The 20807-nt window shown below is 45.2% G+C and overlaps 1 protein-coding gene across 1 annotated transcript in view; it reads left to right on the forward strand.

The window, feature by feature from the left end:
• Window positions 1-20807, forward strand: part of LOC102399541 (coiled-coil domain-containing protein 162) — a 54736-nt gene that overhangs the window by 32909 nt on the left and 1020 nt on the right. Inside the window, exons 8-16 of the mRNA XM_045161988.1 lie at window positions 6164-6333; window positions 6905-6958; window positions 7630-7797; window positions 9679-9828; window positions 10074-10190; window positions 10691-10843; window positions 12044-12253; window positions 13961-14081; window positions 19768-19892. Of these exons, the coding sequence (XP_045017923.1) occupies window positions 6164-6333; window positions 6905-6958; window positions 7630-7797; window positions 9679-9828; window positions 10074-10190; window positions 10691-10843; window positions 12044-12253; window positions 13961-14081; window positions 19768-19892 (1268 nt within the window). The remainder of the gene's footprint in view (window positions 1-6163; window positions 6334-6904; window positions 6959-7629; window positions 7798-9678; window positions 9829-10073; window positions 10191-10690; window positions 10844-12043; window positions 12254-13960; window positions 14082-19767; window positions 19893-20807) is intronic.

Raw genomic sequence — 20807 nt, forward strand, 5'->3', positions numbered from 1 at the left:
CATGACAAAAGCAAAAAAAAAAGTTTGTGGCTTAAGATCTGCTTGTCCTTTATCTATATACTTCACCCCAACATTGAAGACAGGATCTTCTAGGAAAGAAACATGGGTGTTAATAAACAGGGCAAGCCCACATCAGGCACAGCTGAAACTCAGGGTGCGCTGATGAGGCTGGTATCAGCTGGCGGTTGTCCAGGCAGGAGTACTGGAGTAGGGTGCCATTACCTTCTCCGGTCCAGGATGTTCGGTCTCTCCAAAATCTGTGGGTGGTGGGCCTCAGGACTCTCCTGGATCATCTGTAGTGTCAGGGAGTGCACTCTCTTTCAGTGTCACCCCCCACCACCCATTCCTGGCAGCTCCTATTTCTGGCAGCTCTTACTGAGCTGAATTTGGCCTCCCCACCATCTCCACCATGGATCCTAGTTCTTGTCCTTGGGACACAAATCATGGTTCTAACCCATCACAACAAGCCTTTAAATATCTGAAGGCAAGTCAGAGAAGCTCAGTTGGTGCCATTGCTAACACGTGTGAATCTTCTCTAAAACTACACGTGGATGGGCTCCAGGAGGACACACCCAAACAGGTGTTTCTCTGGGTGGTGGGTAACAAATTGTTACCCCTTCCTCTGGGCAGTGAAGCCTATGTCAGGGACACAGACATGGAAATGAAGGAGGCATCATGGTCACCTGGCCTGGGTGCCCCTGTGCAGAGCAGACCACACTAGTGTGCAAGGAAGATCCAAGCCCCGCCTTCCTTCCTTCAGACCACACCAGCCTCCTTTCCTACAATGTCTCTATAGGAGTGCCCCACCCTCCTGGTCAGGCTCCTCTAATTTCATGGCTGTCTGACCAGCCTAGAGTGTCCTTGTCCTGGGTGCTGGGCTTTGATTAGCGCCCATGAGCGTGTTGGATTTTGTCACAGGTGACTCTTTAGGCTAATAGCCACCTGAAGCCCACACAAGGCCTTCAGGCATCCTGATGCTGCCATATTATTAGTCTTGTTCTTTTTCAGCCTGGTTCACTCTTTGAACCTCTTGAAATCTTTAAAAATCTGGATTTATCATCTAGCGTACTCTGTCACCCTCTGGGTTCACATCAGCTTACCCTCAGTATCCTCGTTCAAGCTTCTGACAACCACGTATAACAGATGGGTCCCAACGCAGCGCTACCCACCCTGGGGCCCCTCCACACTGAACCGTTGCTTTGGGCACTGTCTTGCACTGACCAGAAGCTCATCTGATTGTCCTGTCTCTCAGTTCATGTTCTCCATTTGTCCAGAAGGACATCATGAGAAACCTTCTCAGATGTCCTGCCGAAACCCAGATACATTGCATCTGCTCTATTTCCTCAGGGAAAAGATTAATCTGATCTGACTATTCTTGAACCCATGTTAGTATCTCGTGATTTTTGCTTCCTTCTCCAAATTCTAGAACACCAGACTTTCACAATCAATATATTGGCCAAATTTTATGCCAAACACACTGGCCTGAAGTTAGAGACTGACCTTTTTTTTGGAAATCAGAACTGAAACAGTCTATTTTGTGGATTTCAGAACCATTTTCATTCATATACTGAAAGTCATTCCCTCATTCAGCAAGTGTTTATCGATCTCCTTTTTTTTCAAGCACTTTATTTTAGATATAAATGTAAAGAGCACAGCCCTTGCCCTGAAAGAACTCATAGAAAAAGTTAGGTGAACCAGTGATATCCAGAAAAGGTATTTCACATTAGGCACTTAGATAAAGGCACAAATAGGGTGCTGTGTTAGCTTAGAGAAGGGGGAACACAACCTAGCTAGCGGGAGGAGGGATGGGAAGTAGTCAGGGAAGAATTCCTGGAGGAGATATTGCTTGAGCCAAGTTATAAAGCATAAATCAGGATTGGCCAGATGAAAAATGGCAGGGGAGGGAAAGCAGCAATCTAGGAAGGGGTTTCTAGCAGAGTTCAGAGGAGGACGTTGTAAAAGTAAGCAGGGCCAGATGCTGATGGCCTTGTGTGTAAGCCTTATGAGTTTGGATTTCATCCCACAGTCAGTGGGAAGTCACTGAAGCATTTTGTCAGCAGAGGTAGGTTTTAGAAATATCATCAAAACCCCGTGTGTGTGCCTGATGTTAGATGGATTGCTACGAGAAGCACAGTTACAGAAGCACAGTTTGTTCCAGCAGGGACTTTTGCTTCTCAAAAGTTGTTCTGCAACTCATCCCTGCCTTCCTTGGTCACTAAGAGTCAGCTCAGTGTCAAAGTGTCAAACAAGGCCTGGCACCTGTCATCCTTCACCCAGGCTGGGTCTCCAGAAGAATCCATGGGACACTGTGATGCTTTTCCAGCCGATGCCATCTGACACAGTTCAGGTTTAAGTGTTGGTGACACCTGGAGGGCACCAGGCCAACAGTCATCACTCTGGTTCTTATGGAACCCAGGGGCTTGCCTTGGAGGGGAAGTTGGCAGATGAAGGCCCTTGGTGCTGCACTTTGAAACTGAGCTGACTCTTAGGGACCAAGGAAGGCAGGGATGAGTTGCAGAACAACTTTTGAGAAGCAAATTTCTCTGAGACCTCACAGAAGGACTGTGCCAAGAGAAACACGTAGGCTCCAGCCCCACAATAGATGTTTCTCTGGGGGCTCCACTGCTGCTCTGGGAGGCCGGGCACCATCTGCAGAAGCAGAGGTCATGTGCAGAGAGGGACTGCCAGGAACTGGGAGTCTCCCTGCACCTCTCTGTCACCTGTCAGCCATGGCTGCCTGTCTGCCCCACTCAGATATGGTCCACATTCCAAGTGCCCACTGAAGATGCCCTAGCAGGGCCTTTACCTCTCTCCCTGCCTGCACACTCACCCTCTGTGTGCCATCCCCCTTGAGCTGATCTTTCAGCCCAGGCTCCTAAGGCCTTGAGCCACTGCAGGGAAGGAAGCAACACAATTTCTCTGGCCTCTGGAGATGCTCCGGGGAGTCCTGGCTATTCTCACTTCTTTGGTATAACACGGACTCACCCAAGGCTTCCTTAACCTGGGCTGGTTCAAATAGCATGCTGGCTAAGAGAGGATGATGGCAGAGGGCCATCGTGGTTCGAGCCTGCACTTCTGTTTGTTTGGGATCCTTTATCCGCAGTGGTTATGGAGAGTTAGTTTGAGAAGTGTGCCCTGCTAAAGAGCTGTGGAGGCCCTGTTGGCACACGGCCGCTGCCACCCAGGGCAGAGAGGTGTCAGTCAGTTGCGGCTGACTCCAAGCACTGGGGCCCGCCCACCTGGCTGAGGTCACTGGCCACACCCTGCTGGCCTCCAGTGCAGTCTCATGACTTCTCAAGGCTTCAGGCTTTCATTGTACTCAGTCTGGAGAAGTGTTTCCTTTCTGGATGCTAATCCACATAGCCTTGGCCCTGTCACCATAAAGAAGACAAGGTCCAGGGGATGGAATCTTGGTGTCCTTTGCCTTGGAGGCAGCAGCTGACTCTGGCTGTCCTACTGCTCACTTGCCAGGGGCAGGATGAATTGCCCTCACCCCCTTCAGCTGAGGGACCCCCTTGAGGAGGCCCTGGAGAGGGAGGGAGGGAGGTAGGGAGGCTGAGCACCCCCCCTGATTGCCTGGCTCCAGCTCATAAAATTCTCCAAGACATTCCATTCTGCGTGTCTTGAGTGCATTCCTGCCAAGTTGCTGCAGTTGATAACTTTTACCAAAGCTTTGCTATTTTTAATTAGTATATATGTTTTATTAATACATATATTTTATATCTAATTATTTTAATTATATATACATTTTGTGAGTATACTAGAAAATAGAAATATGTATTAGAAAATACACTCATTAGCTTACCCTCATTGATAACCACTATTGTTATTTTGGTGCCTTTCCTTCCAAGCTTTATTTGTAACTTTTTGGAATTCATGTACTTTTTAAACAAAATAAGATTATTCTATATGCCTTTCTGTTATGGTGTATATGTTATACACCATATGTATATGGTGTTTTGATCAAACCTTTACTATATGTTATAAATATGCTTGCTTGTCAATAAACATACATCCACAGCACAGTTTTTGGTGGCTGTTTAGTATCTCCCTGTACAGATGAATGAGCACATTCAACCTGTTTTCCATTATTAAGCACTTTAGGTTGTTTCCAATTTTCTTTTCTGTTGGAAGGACTACTATAAAGAACATCTGTTAACATATATTTTTGTATATAACTTTTATCGTTCTCTAAAGATAAATTCCTAGAAGAGGCATTGCTAGGTCAAAGAACATGAATATTTTAAAATCTTTTCATAGATGCTGCTAGTCCACCCTCCAGAATATCTTGCTGATTTCCCCTCCCATCAGCAGTGATGAGGAAACCATTTTCCTCACTCTGTCAGTACTGGGTTTTATCACTATGTGCCACCTCTGTTAATTTGCCTCAACAACTCAGCTGGCAAAGCCTGTCTCTGCTCTCGCTGGAGGTCAATGGCATGGAGGTTGCATTGATGGGATGGTGTCACCAGGATAATCAAATCAGAGCCAGGGGAACCACCCCAGGCCGGAAGGGAGCCTAGTTTCCACAGCAGACTTCCAGGAGCCTAGAGCTGTCCTGACACTGGAGGTGTCACAGGTAGGCACTGCATCGGGTGAGCAGGCTGAATCTTGGAGTTGGCCCCACACACGAGCACACTTACTGATACACGGAGAGGGACACATACAGACACATAGAGACCTATATGGATACTCACAGGTGGGAACATACACAGAGAGGTACAGACACACAGACATGCACTTGTGAATACAGACACACACACAAATGGACACAGACACACTGGCTGATACAGACATGCAGAGACACACAAGCACTCCCGTGGACACGCAGGTGCTGCTAAGGTAGATCTGCCCTACTGCCCACATATTGGCTCCCATTTCTCTTGGAACCTAAGACTAAGTCTGCCTTGGAGGGGTAGACTTTTCCTCTGTTCCTTAATGGCCATTTCTTCAAAAAGGTGTTGAAAGGGAAGAAACGGGACAGGCGAGAGAGTGAGCACTGTGGCCCTTTGAGCAAGGCAAGAGGAGCCCCTGTCAGATGCCCCACTTCAGAGGCCCCTCCGGCGCTGCTCCAGCCCCACTGTTTCCCACAGGAAATCCTCACAGCCAAGGGGATGCACCCACTCAGATCCCTGGCTTCCCTTCTGGACCATGCTCCAGACACCTGGGGCCCTGGGATGCCCTGAATCCAGGGCCTGGTCCCCAGATCATCCTCCCCAGAGAGAGAGTGGACCTCACCACCTGTATGCACACTCTGGCCTGTGGCGTAGACGAGGACAGCTGTGCAAGGGCAGGGACAGCTGGGGTGTCTGCTTACACATATTCAACCCTCCCCACAGCCAGTCCCACAGTGTGACGTGAGGGCAAAGGTAGGGAGCGAAGAGGGTCAAACTGTAAACTATGCGTTGGGGCCTACTTCTTGCCCAAGTAACCATATCTCAGCACTGAACTCAGAGTTGTCCAAGAATGATAAAATCAAACCTGGTCTCCCAAGTCATTTGGAGGTCTGTTTTTCAAATTGGAAGAATTAAACATTTTCAGTTTAATAGTTAGTTTGATTTATAACCATTAAATATTTAATACACTTAGACATCCAGAATGTGAGCCTCCATTTCTACTTTTTTTTGTAATTGAAGAATAAGTGCTTTACAGTATAGTGTTGGTTTCTGCCAAACATCAACAGAAATCAGCCACAGGTTTACCTATGTCCCCTCCCACTTGAACATCCCTCCAACCTCCCTCCCCATCCCAGCCACAGGTTTACCTATGTCCCCTCCCGCTTGAACATCCCTCCAACCTCCCTCCCCATCCCAGCCCTCTAGGTTGTTACTGAGCCCCGGTTTGTGTTTCCTGAGTCATACAGCAAATTCCCATTGGCCATCTATTTTATATATGGTAATGTATGTTTCCGTGTTACTCTCCATACATCCCACCCTCTCCTTCCCTTCCCCCACCCAGCCATGTCCATAAGTCTGTTCTTTATGTCTCATTTGTAGTCTTATCCTTGACCCTGCGGATGTTAGGATCAGACCTGAAAGAGAAGCTTGCAAGGCTGACGCCAATGTTTTTCTATGGAGGATGAATGGAAGTAGGTCTGTGAGCCAAAGCAACGTGTGCCGTGAGCAATCGTGTGGTGGCACTGCCCTGGAGGAGCTGTTGTGAGTGATGCCCCTTTCTTTTCAGGTCACTTTCAGGAAAGACCACCTCGAGGCCTGCCTCCTTTCCCTGGGTGGTGATGTGATGGCCAGAGAACGCAGCAACTTCGAGAGCTACTCCACGTGTTACGAGCATATATTGGAGCACGTTAGACAGAAGCTCTGCCAGAAGGAGCAAGTATGTTCCCAGACAGATGAGAAATACACTGGGGAAGGTTGGGTAGGGAGGCCCAGGAGCGACTCCACAATGCGAGAGGTGTTCTTAAGGTAAGAATTGAGGGTAAATGGTACTCTCCAAATCTCTTTTCTTATTGGCTTATTTCCTTGGGCTCTGGTCTCCTCACCTGGGATGGTGATGGCCCCAGCAACACTGTGTTGTATGCTTTGGAGGCTTCGAGTGGGGAATATAAGAGGTGAACAACAAGGCAGCTGGCCCTTTGGAGAAGATCCTCAGCTGACCTTCCCACTCTTAGCAAACACGGGGAACTTTGTGCTGTTCCTGGTCCAGCAAGAAGCCAGGATCCCTGAGTAAGCTGTCTTCAGGATACGCATTGTGGGTCTCACTGATGAGACCATCTTAAGATGAGAGCCTATCCCAAAGTGCAGTCGGGCAACAACTACAGTCCTGGCTCCAGTTGGAGCTTGAGGATCTCAAAACGAAGCACCAGTAACACAGATAAGAGAAGTCTGGACCATGTGGTACCGAATAAATGTTTGAGTTCGACGGCGCACTGTTTTTTCCTCTTCAGGAATTAGACATTATACAAGGAGGTCAAAGTCCACCTGAAGACAAGGCTGGTCAGGTAGGCCAGTTATTACTCTACAAGCTTTCTTCTCCATTTTTCGAATCCACAGTCTCAGCAGCAGCGAGGCATGGGACATGCTGCTATCATCTGCTTGTGCCTCTTCCTGTAGAAATCCTGTCAATGACTGGTCCCCTGCAGAGACATCCAAAGAGTGTATTTGTACTTTTTAAGCAATGAGACTTTTTTCCTTTAGTTTTTTTGCTGACTCTTGTTATTTTTTATTGCTTTGTTTTTTCTTTTTGTTGTTATTGGTTGTGTGTGTGGGGGGGGGCTGGGGGGAGGAGGGTGGGTGTTTTCTTCTCAGGTCAGCATACCATCTGAGGAAAAGATAGTTAGGCTAAGGTGTCAAGGGAAGGCCAGTTTGGAAATGGAAGCCAAGACAGTTGAGTATTTTCTCCATATGAAAAGTGCTTAAGTAGCATTTCTTCTGGGTTCATTCCTTCGTCAGCCATTTCCTGAGCACCTGCTATGTGTCTGGGACTGTTCTGGGACCCTTCAACCTTCCTTAGCTTCTTCTGCCTGAACTTGCACACCAAGACATTCGCCTTCTTCATTGGGCCCAAAGCAGAATGCCAATTCAACACTGATATACAAAGAACTCTCTCTGCAGTGGCTATTGGGAATTCCTGAATTAGTTCGCATTAAGAAAAAAATATTTCTGCCACTAGGTTGCAGAACTCAGTCACAATATGATTATGGAGATCACTGCCCTGAGAGCCCGACTCACGGATTTGGAGGAGGAGAATCTAAATCTCAAAAAGCAAATTAGAAAAGAAGTCCAAGAAGAATATGAAGCATTAGTCCAAGCTTTGTTTGTGACATGTTTGCACATCAAAGTAAGTGACCTGGGTGGGATGTCTGGACAGTCCCGTGGAGACCCGGGTGTACCTGCCTCCCATGGTGGCTGTACAGAGGGATCAGTAACAAAGTGGGCTTTGGGACAAGAGGTTGTTGGGGCCAAGAATGCTCCAGCTCTAGGCTTTCACTGAAGAGAGTGAGTCAGCGATGGGTGGTCATTATTTTACCAAAAGAGACACTGAATTTTAAATAATTTAGATATTTGCTATTTTCCTCACTCTACTGCATTGTTACCATCTGATTGCTGTTGAGGCAAGGGGGAGTTCTTCTTATCCCAAACCCCAACAGTTTTATGTTACTCTTTTGTCTACTGAATGACCATCCAAAACAGGAGAGGCCAGTACCCCGGGCCAGGCCAAGCCCCAATGTAGGTAGCAACAGCTACCTCCTAGAAGCTCACTGGGCAGATTCAGAATTTGAATCAGCTTTTGAAAATTTTATAGCCCTCAAAACTCCCACTAGCTGGGCATATACAGTGTCAGGGAACTGCTGACCTGTCAATAAAGGTCCTCTCAGAAGAGGAGTGATGGGTGCACATGTGCCCACCTCACTGTGGAAGCCTGTCACTGTCTTATGACTTCTGAGCAGCTGTAAGATGGAGACCCATGCCTAAAACAGGCCATCATGGAGCCTGGTCCAGCTGCCCCACAAGTGAGAATTTCAGTACAGCCATACCTCCCCCAAGTCCCCCAGATCTGCCCCCTTCCCTGCTATCAGGTGTTCCCCAGAGCCAGCCCCATGTGGGTCCTTCCATCACTCCCTCCTCCCAGGGGATTCCAGGATGGTTCCTGGACTTGTTCCATTGAGAGGAGTTTCTACTGAGCCTCTCTGGTTATTCCAGAGAGGATTGAACACTGCTTCTTACTGTGAAGTATCCATAAAGTACAAGTGCTTACAAATGTTAAGGGATCCAAACCAACTTGCATTGGGCGTGGCACTGCAGCAAAGTGGAAGCAGACAGTGAAGTCTAGAATTTACTAAGCCATCTTTCAGGTGTGAAATTGTTAAAAAATTTCTTAGGTTCCTTTTAGCTTCTATCAGATTCCAAGACAAGAAATTCTCTATTTCTCTCAGGCTCAACTAGTTGCACAAGCCCCTGGAGGTAGGGAATCCCTGTTTTATCCCAGGGTCCCCATAAGGTGGTGAAGCTCGAGCTGTGTGGTCACTAGCCAAGCTTTCTGCTGTGTCTCCCCGGCCCTAACCTCCCGTTTCCTCTCCAGGGAAGTGGTTCAGAGGTGACAGGACACCCCACAGTCACTTCTTACCCAAGGATGCTGGGTCTTCAAGTTGTACTAAGCAGTGAGCAAGCTGTTTCACCATAAGCTGTTAGCCATAGCCACTCAGAATGAACGGGCTGTTTGATAATGAGATTTCTGCTGGAGCCTAGAGAGGAAGGGCAGCCGGCCTATTCCTTCCTCTAATGTGTCTCTTTTAATGGAGTTCCTTGTTAGTGGCTCATGGATAGTGTCTTATCTGCTCAGATTCTGCTGAGTAAATCTCACAGCAAAAATCCCTAGGTTCAAATTCCCAAGTAACCCTTTGTGTGTGTTTCTGGTGCTGAGGGGGTTGAGGGGGAATGAGAGGGTGATTTGCTTTTCCACCTGTGACATCCCATTCTTCTGCCTCCTTGGCGTCTGACAACCACAGGCTCTAAGATGTGCAGATGATGAAGCCCTGCAGGTTGAGGACAACACTAAAGGACTAAAGGGGCCACAAGTGACACTTTCAGACAATACCTGATAGAGTAATTGTTTGGTCGACGACGTTTTAATGTGAAATCATTCCTGAAAGTTGGGTTTTAGAAGGCAAAATGACTCTTTCTCAACTGCCCTTCCTAAACCTGAGTCTGCACTTTGCAGGAGAAGTTGGATGAGAATCAGCTTAATTTGATCCAGAAAGTGTGTGAGCTCATCGGCGAAGTAAGAACAGAAGGGATTGACAACATGAAAAGCCTAAAGAAGTGGGGCTCCGCCAGGCCTGACGAAGAAATGAAAGAAAATCCAGCCAAAGTATGTGATTTCACTTAGAGTGGGGTATCAGCACTTCATCCTAGCGTCTGACCCTGCCGCTTGCTTGGGTTGCATTCCTGTTCTGTTTCCCAGAGAAAGCCTGTGTCAGGCATTTTAAAAGGGCTCTGGGGCTCACTGCACAATCGTCTCATCTTCTGGAAGGCATGCTTCTGACGTTACGATTTATGTCCTTCCCGAGAAAAGTGCTGGGGGCAACCTTTTCTGAAAGTGAGCCTTCTAAGCAGGAGCAGCTGCAGCCTTTGGAGCAGGACAACTGCGGCCTGCCCACCCTGGTGCGCCAACTGAGGAGGCTGGTGGTGCAGCAGGCGCACTTCCGGGGCCAGCTGAGCAGGGCTGAGAAGGTGAGCGCTGGGGGAGGGAGGCCCCGCCCAGCCAGGGGGAAGGGTGGCACTGGCCTCCCTGGATGCAGCTGCCGCGCTGGTGTCAGGTAGCAAGACCGACCGACCAAGAAGCAAATGAGAGGACAGATCAGAGAGTTTAGCACAAGGAAAGGGAAAAGATGGAGTTGGCAAACTTTGTCAAAGCACTGCAAATCTTTGGGTTTCAAGCATTATTATCGGTGGGAAATGCACTAAGTTGAAAATCTGCTTTAAGGAAAATTGAAACCAAAGCACATATCAATAGTGGTTTGGAAACTTTGACTTACTGTTTCCGAAAGATTTTATTTATGCTGATCTGTCACACTGTTCTTAACTGAAATTAAGGAGGCAGTGGCCAGCGGGAGCTCCATGCTTCCAGAAATTTCAAAGAATGGTGGATGATGGTTCAGAGACTGCTTGTGAAACTGAAAATGTGGAAAAGAAACTCATATCCTACCTTACTGTGTTTGGGATGTTCACAGGAAGCTGTGCAAAGGAAAAAAGAGTGTTTGAACATCAAGCTAATGGCAGAACGAGAAGTGGTTTTATTTCATCAACAGCTATTGGCTCTAAGGCAGGCCCTGGCTAGGGCTCAGGCGGACAATGTGAAGATGTGCAGGCAGCAGGAGAATCAGGTATCTGAGCTCAGAAGCCCTCTTCCTCCCTCTCTGTGAACACGTTCTGGCCAGGAGACACGGCACTGAGCTGCCTGTGGCAGTCACCAGAGTGCCGCAGAGTGAAGCTGAGCAGACGGCACTGCTGGAGAAAGACGGCCTGGAACCCAGCTTCCCTTCTCCCTCCTTTCCAGCCCAGAGACCAGGGGCAGTGGCCAAAAGGCTTTTGTTGTTATTCATATTTGGCTAAAATGGTGGAATACTGCTCATATCTAAGATTGATCTCTCTCTGTGTTTCTCTGAGTATTTTTTTTTACCAGAGAGCATCTAGGGGTCTGAGTCTCTGCCTCTAACACCTTCCTTTCATGCTCCAAGCATGTGTTCTATGAGTGTGGTCCAGCCATCAGCATTGTGCCCCAAGCAGAGAGTCTTGGTTCCTTTCCTGGTGACCCACACTAAATCTTAATTTCAGAAGTTACTGCTGCCCTAAAGAACTGGCACCAAAATAAAGGCTTTTTAAAATCTATGCTCTTAATAACTGTGCCAACCCTCTGAGCATAAATGAAACAGAGGCCTTAGGTTTAGAGAGACAAGAGCTGAGTTTAAATAACAGCCTAGGAAACAGCCTGGGTATATTTTAAGAGATGAAATATAATCTGTTTCTTTTGGACCCTAATTCCTTCATTATGGTGTGCCAGTGAATTGTGATATATAATTATGTGATATATAATTATATAATTACCCTACAAATATTAATCCTCATTATTAATACAATATTATAAGTAAGGATCGACCTTCTGGTAACTGTTGATTAGAAAAATTTCAGAACAGAACCAAATTATTACTGCTCTTTTTTAACCATCTGCAACCTGGCTTTTCCCAGGTTTTTTAAGAAGTCAAAACAGAGGCAACATGAGTGCCTCCCTTGCCCACTCTCAGTACGTACTGCATCAGCACGTTCTCCCCAGGTCCAGCCCTTCCGTTGCTATCACGTGATAAAGGTGTAGCGACGTGCAGATGCAGTCTGTGGTAGGAATGACTGTGGGGTCTTGCTGCTGGTTGGCACAGGACAGGACAGAATGGCTGGGAGGTGGCACCTGAACCCAGGAACACTTCACACAATTCTGCCCCTGGATTTTAATTGAGGGGACAATTGTGTTGGCCAACGTTTCATTCCCTCTGCTGAGAAAGACCGTGTGCCTTTCTCATTTCCTGCCGCAGGCACAATTGCTGAAAGAGTTAGAACACCGAGTGACCCAGGAAGCTCTCCATAGGCAGCAGCTGGATTTAATGAAAGCCTCCAGCATGGAGAAGCTCTTAAAGGATGTGCAGCAAAAGGAACAGGACCTGCAGCTCCTCACTGAAGATGCCAAGAGGGCTTCTAAAGTGGGCCAGCTGCAGCGGAAGAAAATTCAGAGAGAACTCCGACACGTAACTCCAGTGAGAGGTAGCAAGTCAGGGTGCACCAGCCAGAGTGGTTTCCATCTTGTCCTCTCCACACCTCTCTTGCCTCCACAGCGGTGTTCCTTACCTTGGTCACTCCCAGGAACGGCAGGGAAATGGAAATATCTGTACCTGGGTGATTGCTCAAGCTGCTTGTGAGCAAAGATGATGGCTTGAGTGCCTTAGGGCCCAGAATCTTGGCATCTTTGTCACCCACGTGGAAAGCATATTTCCACATGGCTCTAATCTTTGAGCTAGGAGGGATCTTTTAGAAAATCCTAACAAGTAATCTGGAAAAGCAGCAAGTATTATTGTAAGGGAATTTTATTCATGGTGTTTCTGGAATTGTAGAAATAAGAAAGGAAAGGCTGAAGTGGTTTCCAGACCCAGTATGTTCTTCTTCAATATACCCCACAGCAAAAAAAAGGAAATAATGTACATGTGGACTAATGTAAGTTCCAACAAAGGAGACCACAGAATGAAATTCAACACAAAAGGAAAAATTAAAAAACCAAAACAGCACTTTCTGGGGCAGGTGTTTCACACATATTCATTGAACAAATAAGTCAATTAATTCCCAAGATATAATAGGAAACAGAAATCAGAAGGTTAAATGATTGACTGTTTTAAGTGCTCAAGGAAGTCAGTAAGGGGAATTTCATAAAATAAGTGACCAAAAAAGGATGAAAAAATGTATCCTCTCACAGTTCAGGAGGTCAGAGTCTGAAATCTAGGTGTGGGTCCCTCCAGGCGGCTTGGGCAGAACCTGCTCCACGGCTCCCCTGGCTGCTGGCGGCTGACCGCAGTCCCCGGTGTCCCTGTGCGTGCAGCTGCTGCTCTCCATCCGGCCTTCTTCCCTGAATCTCTGTGTGTGTGCGTCTGTGCTCCCTCCACTGTTTATAAGGTCATCAGCATTCAATTTACAGCCCTCCCTTTAATCCAGTATGACTTCATCTTCACTTAATCACGTCTACAAAAACTATTTTCAAATAAGGTAACATTTTGAGGTTCCAGGTGTCCATGACTTTGTGGGAGACACTATTCAACCTGTTACACTATTACTTTTTCATAATTAAAAACAATTAGGAGATGATAAAAAATAAATTTAAAAAGAAAAAAATGCCTGTGATCTATGCAGATGAGTCACTTTGGGCATAGAGACTCTCTGGCCAGGGGACTCCGGGTCAGGGGTGCAAGGGGAGAGCAAACATGAAGCTGTCTTCTGGATGTGGGCCTTGTGTAAGGCCTGGAGATGGTGCTCAGTGCACTCCCTGCAGATGATTAGTTGAACTTAGAGGTCTGGGAGAGAGATCAAGTCTTTGCTTGAAGCCATCAGGGGTCCCACAGGCACTGGGCTTGGCCTACAAGGTCCTTTGTGAACTGGTTCCTCTCCCCTCCCCGCTTCTCCTCTGATAAAAGATAACTTTTGTGAGTAAACTTCTATTACAAGAGGATAACGTGTTCCAAGGGCTGCCTCTGTTCCTCGCTGATTAAGTTCTTGACCTTCCTGGTGCTCCTGATTTTCATAAGGCTCAGTTCAGCCTGACCAGGGATTTTTTGAAAACTTGTATTCCTGGGATAGCTTTGGACCCACACTCTCTCTGGCAATCCCCCTACCCCACCCTTCAGAGTGAACTGATGGAACAGTTCTGCTTCCCAAAAGCATTTCTGCTTCCCAAGCACTTTTCCACTCAGGTGAGAAGCCGGCTTGCCCATGAGCGTAGTGTGAAGTTGGATGCTTTCCAGTGGGTAGAAGAGCTACAAAGTCAGCTTAATGATGCTGAGCAATCCTCCACCCAAAGAAACTCACCTGGCGGTAAGGATACCCTCTCTCTGGGTAGAATAAGCTCCCAGGGTCTTGGGTGGGGATTGAAGGAGGGTCCTGGGGACTAATGATAACATTCCAGTGGCTGTGAAGGGAGTGCTTCATATTTGTTGAATGAATGAATGAACCTTTATTCTCATTTGCAGTTAGAACTTTCTATTTTAGTTCACCTTGGAGTATTGATATATTAAAAGGTTTCAATCATAAAAACTAGTTCAAGTTGAAATATGTCACCAAAAGAACACTGAGTATATCACTAGATTTTGAAGCAAGCTAACACCTTAGGAGAATAGAGGAGTAGAATTTGCCATACTAATGTGTCTCTTTGGCATAAAGTTTTAAGCTGATTATTTTTAAGAAAAAGCAGACATGGGAAGGGAGTTGCCCTTTTGTAAGAAATGTTTACAGTTTTAAGAGCATCTCTTTCTTCAGTACAAGGAAGAGAAGGATGACCAAATCTCTAGAAATTTATCTGTGGAAAAGACAAATCTGTGTAACAATGTTACCCTCATTTACTCTGCTTTTCCTGGTAACCTCTCATAACTGACTTTCCCCCATCCTCAACATCTTCTTCTGTCTTTAGCTGAGGATGGCATTTAAGTTGAGAGCTTCAGTAATGCTGCCAAGTTGCTCAGTTTTCCTAGGTCTCTCCCATGTGTTTGTTGTTCAGTCACTAAGTTATCTAACCATCGTATCCTCTGCTGCCCCCTTCTCATTTTGCCTTCAATCTTTCAGAGTCTTTTCCAGTGAGTCAGCTCTTCACATCAGATGGCCAACATATTGAAGCTTCAGCAGTAGTCCATTCAGTGAATATTCAGGGTTGATTTCCTTTAGGACTGACTGGTTAGATCTCCTGCAGTCTAAGGGACTCTCAAGAGTCCTCCAGCACCACAAATGGAAAGCATCAGTTCTTCAGCCTCAGCCTTTTTATGGTCCAACTCTCAAATCCATATATGACTACTGGAAAAACCATAGCTTTCACTAGACAGACCTTTGTTGGCAAAGTGATGTCTCTGCTTTTTAATATGCTGTCTAGGTTTGTCATAGCTTTTCTTCCAAGGAGAAAATGTCGTTTAATGTCATGGCCAGTCACCATGTACAGTGATTTTGCAGCCCAAGAAAATAAAATCTGTCACTGCTTCCACTTTTTCCCCTTCTATTTGCCATGAAGTGATGGGTCTGGTTGCCATGATCTTAGTTTTCTGAATGTTGAGTTTTAAGCCAGTTTTTTCACTCTCCTCTTTCACCCTCATCAAGAAGCTCTTTAGTTCCTCTTCACTTTCTGCCATTACAGTGGTATCATCTGCATTTCTGAGGTTGTTATTTCTCCCAGCAATCTTGATTCCAGCTTGTGAGTCATCCAGCCTGGCATTTCTCATGATGTACTCTGCATATAAGTTAATTAAGCAGGGTGACAACATACAACCTTGTAGTTGTTGCTAAATTGTTGTTGCTAAGTCACTTCAGTCATGTCCGACTCTGTGTGACCCCATAGACAGCAGCCCACCAGGCTCCCCCGTCCCTGGGATCCTCCAGGCAAGAACACTGGAGTGGGTTGCCATTTCCTTCTCCAATGCATGAAAGAGAAAAGTGAAAGTGAAGTCACTCAGTCATGTCCAACTTAGCGACCCCATGGACTGCAGCCTACCTCTGTCCATGGAATTTTCCAGGCAAGAGTACTGGAGTGGTTTGCCATTGCCTTCTCCAACAACCTTGTAGTACTCCTTCCCAATTTTGAACCAGTCTGCTGTTCCATGACCAGTCCTAACTGTTGCTTCTTGACCTGCATGCAGGTTTCTCAGGAGATAGGCAAGGTCTCTAAGAATTTTTCCACTGTTGTAATCCACACAAAGTCTTCAGTGTAGTCAATGAAGTAGAAATAGATGTTTTCTGGAACTTCCTTGCTTTCTCCATAATCCAACAAATGTTGGCAAATTAAACTGTTGTGTGATTTTCTCCTGTTAATCTCATTATCAATTGAATTCTTAGACCAGCCAAAAGAACCTAGAAGGGTAAAGGAAAATTTCTTCCTTCCTGACAGGGTACTAGTGACCACATTTCTCAGATGTTATTCATAAAGCACATTGTGATTCTTGGGTCCTAGGGGCTTGAGGAGTCCTATGGAAATGACAATCAAAACAGCACTCTGGACAACACAGTCAGTGGGCAGCAATGGAACGGAGGCCAGAACCTGGGATGTCTCTAAACTAGCTTCCTCTCATGTAAGATGAGGACTAAATAAATTCCAAGTTCTCTTCTAGGTCTATCAAAAATAGCAATAGCCACAATCAGCCTATTGTTAAGGTCAGCTAGGCCTTTCCTTTCTGTTCCATAGCAAAGCCTGGTGGTTGACAATATGGACTTTGAAATAAGACAGCCAAGGTTCAAATCCTGCCTCTGTCACTGCTAGCTGTGTGACCCTGGACAGGTTATTTCACCTCTCTGTAAAATACCTACCTCAAAGATGAATCCTGAGGACTCAATGAAACAGTGTGTGTCTGCCACAGAGTGTAGTAACACTAGGTCACTGTGCAAATGTTTGTCATTATACTTTCATACATGTGTGTACTCCTTTATCTGTGTTTTCTTTTGGCCACTTAACAGTGGTGTGAATGATGTGAGGAAACACTCACAGAAGCAGAACAATCATTTTCAAGCAGAAAGATCATTTTCAAAGGTCAAGATAGTTTAGGTTTTCTAGGAAAAAGGCTGGACTTGTGACTTCCGTAGTGGCTCAGATGGTAAAGCACCTGCGTACAATGCAGGAGACCTGGGTTCAATCCCTGGGTCAGGAAGATCTTTTGGAGAAGGAAATGGCACCCCACTCCAGTACTCTTGCCTGGAAAATCCCATGGACAGAGGAGCCTGGTAGGCTACAGTCCATGGGGTCGCAAAGAGTCGGACATGACTGAGCGACTTCACTCACTCACCCCCCTCCCTGCCCATGCCTGCAGCCTGGGCCCTAACAGTGGGACTGGAGTCCTCCCCCAAGCCCAGATCCAAAGAGAAAGAGTGTCAAGAGCACCCAAGGGCCCTATTTTGACCAATCACCCTGAGTGATTCTGAATCTCCCACTATCCTCTAGACTCCCTGGGGTTTTCTGTTTCTCCCTTTCCCCTCTGCCTCCATATGCCTCCAGCCTAGCCAAACATCTTTTAAATCCTTCTCCACGTTAACATGTCCAATCAAGCTGCCATCTGTGTCCTCTAAGACCTGCGCATTTACAAAGGAGGGCAGGAGTCAGGCAGGAGGCACATGGGGAGAACCCTAATTACCAGGATAGGAATGCAGCAGGAATGAAAGAGAAGCCTCTTTTTCAGGAAGCAGAGGTAGAAGTTACTTGCAGGTCTCAGCCCCCATCTGTCCCCTTCTGCAGTGATGGGAGGGGGTTTGCTCAGGACTTTCTACATGTTGTCTGTTGAAGAACAAATGCACAACCTAAAAGTTGTGATTAAGTTTTATTTGGAGAGCTTACTAGAGTTTTTGCTGAAAAAAATCGTGTAGTTGAACATCATAAGATTACTGCTAATCACAAAAAAAACAAATTAATGATTTTAGTGTTTCTCTATGGACGGGAAGATGCAAGAATCTTATTAATAACTGAGTAGTCTTTCATTTTATGTATATACATATACACCACATCTTGTTTACCCACTCATCTTTTGATGAGCACTTAGATTGCCTTCATGTCTTGGCTGTTGTAAATACTGCTGCTATGCTATCTTTTCAAATTATACTTTTCTCTGTGTACATGCCCAGGAGTGGAATTGCTGGATCATATGGCAACTATTTTTAGCTTTTCAAGGATCCTCCATACTGTTTCCCATAGTGTCTGTACCAATTTACATTCCCATCAATAGTGTAAGAGGGTTCCCTTTTCTCCATACCCTCTCCAGCATTTATTATTTGTAGACTTTTTGATGGTGGCCATTCTGACTAGTGTAATACCTCAGTGTAATTTTGATTTGCATTTCTCTGATAATTAACAATGTTTAGTATCTTTTCATGTATTTGTTGGTCATCTGTGTATCTTCTTTGGAGAAATGTCTCTTTAGGCCTTCTGCCCATTTTTTTATTGGGTTGGTTTTTTGTCATTGAGTATATGAGCTGTTTGTATATTTTGGAAATTAAGCCCTTCCTTATCAATCATATCATTTGCAAATATTTTCTCTCCATTTGTAGGTTGTCTGTTTTATGGTTTCTTTTGCTATGCAAAAACTTAAAGTTTGACTAGGTTCTATTGGTTTATTTTTATTTCTATTGCCTTGGAAGACTGACCTAAGAAAACATTGCTACAATTTCAGAGAATGTTTGACTGTGTTCTCTTCTGGGAGTTTTATGGTGTCATGTCTTATATTTAAGTCTTTAAGCCATTTTATTGTGTATGGTGTGAGGGAATATTCTAGTAACTTCATTGATTTACATGCAGTTGTCCAGCTCTCCCACCACCACTTGCTGAGAAGACTCTCTTTTCTCCAATGTATATTCTTGCTTCCTTTGTCAAAGATTAACTGATCATGGATGCGTGAGTCTATTTCTGGGCTCTCTATTCTGTTCCACTGATTCATGCGGGCTTGATGAAGGTTTGTTTCTTGAGGACTGATTTCTCTCTGCATCTCTGGGCCCTGAGCATGCTGGGGGCAGACAGGAAGTAGAGCCCCTTGGGAAGCAAGATGTCTGTCACCTCTGTAGCTTCCATCCTCTGTTCAAGCTCACATGGCAGGAGTCGGGAATGGAGAGGGGACTGGGCTGACTCAGGTCATGTGACCAATTTTGACCATATCACTGAAGCCAGAGACTGAGATGCCTGGTGGGCTTAGGCCCAGATCACATGTTCTCCTGGAGCTGAGGGGAAGGTCAGCTCACTCTCTCCTCCTCTTCACAGCAACTAATTTATTTATTCTTAATTGAAGTATTATAGATTTACAGTATCATATTAGCTTCAGATATACAGCATGATTCAGTATTTTTATAATTATACTTTTTTAAAAGTTGTTAAAAAAAATAAATTAAAAGTTGTTATATAATACAGCAACTATTTTAAATCTTCATGGTCTCTGCAGACACTGTCCTCCTCCTCCCCTATCAGATGGGAACTCCCTCTACTTCTTGTCCCCAGCCTACCTAAACCTAAACTCAGCTGCTTCTCCTTCCTTCCTGTTAAAATAGAAAAGGTGTTCCTTTTCCTCCCTGGGATAATCACTGTGATCAGCATCCCATGGGCTTCTCTCATCTCAGGGGCCTTGAGCTAATCTTTGTCTACTTCCTGTCTATACATTCATATTTCCCACCCATCTATCCTCATCTTGCAATGAACAATGACTTGTTGAGTATGTATGTGCCATCAGCATAAAATCCACCATAAAATCTGATCAGTTGCTTGAGCCAGAAATCTGAAAGCTATTCTTCCTTACCCTGCATACCCAACTAATTACCAAGTCCTATTAATGTGAATATCTCAGTCTGCCTACTTCTACCCACAGGTCCAAGTAACCCATCATCTCTTTCACTTGGTCATAGACACGCAGGCAAAAGACACTATCCATGTTTTGACATCTTCACTCAAAACTGATGAAGCTGAAATCAGATGCCCATTTTAAGCTCTAAAATTTTATGAATTAAACCTAGACCTGTACATTACAACTAGAGATATAATTTAACATTTTTCACATTACAGGCCTTATCTCCCAAGCTCACTACTCCCTAAGTTCTGCTTCCACATCATCCAGATACACCCAGCGACACCTTTTAAAGACTCAACTCATGGGCAGCAAAACAACAAGGATTCAAAGGCCAAAGACTGTAAGTAATGATAAATTTGATTATATGAAACAATGAAAAATGTCAATATGAAATCATGGTTTAGGGTCACTTCGAACTTACATTAAAAAATTGTGCATCAAGATCTTATCTCAATGGTTGGATCTTAGAAAATAATATTCTGGGTTTCTCACTAAGGGAATTTGTCCATGAATAATTGCTGAATTAACATGTTCCTGCAGGAAGGAGGATCTAGGGTTTCCTATTCTGCCATCTTGATGGCATCACTCCTCAATAATAAAATTCTAACGTTGAAACAAGCCCAAAAGCACTTACTCAATTACAATTCAGTAAATGGGTGTGAAAGTCAGTCCAACACCTGGACATGTTCTCTGTTTTTTCCTCAATCATCTACAGTAATTAGCAGTGCCACAGCCTTTGCGTTCCCTGGCGGAGCAGAAATAATTGCAGAAGTCAGCCTTAAAACATGTGAGAAATGCTTGGAATACAAATTAGGTTGAAGTATAGCACATATTTGAAGAATTTTTTTTAACTGTTTCACCTCTTAGTTTATTGTTAAGACACCATTTGAATCCCCTTTCACCTTCTCTATGCTACTTTAATAAGTATTACACTCTTTGCGCCACTGTTTTTCAGAATCCCCTTCAGAGAGGTATATATATCTAAGAATATATATATACTTAAGAATTCCTTTCCTCTTACCTTGAGAAAAGTTAAGAGGAAAAAATACAATCATTCTGTCAGAAAATATGCCATCCTAAGGCCTCTTTTGAAGCTAATGGTCTAGTTTTTGGACCAAAATTTTGTTGCAGTATTTCCAGACATACAGTTAAAGGGAGACACACAGAGAGGGAAGGAGGTCAGGAACATACCCAACTGAGAACCTTGACCAAGTAGGGCTACATTATCAATGCCTACCTTGTGCTTGACCCACCG

This window comes from Bubalus bubalis, chromosome 10, assembly GCF_019923935.1.
Source record: "Bubalus bubalis isolate 160015118507 breed Murrah chromosome 10, NDDB_SH_1, whole genome shotgun sequence".
NCBI classification, from domain to species: domain Eukaryota; kingdom Metazoa; phylum Chordata; class Mammalia; order Artiodactyla; family Bovidae; genus Bubalus; species Bubalus bubalis.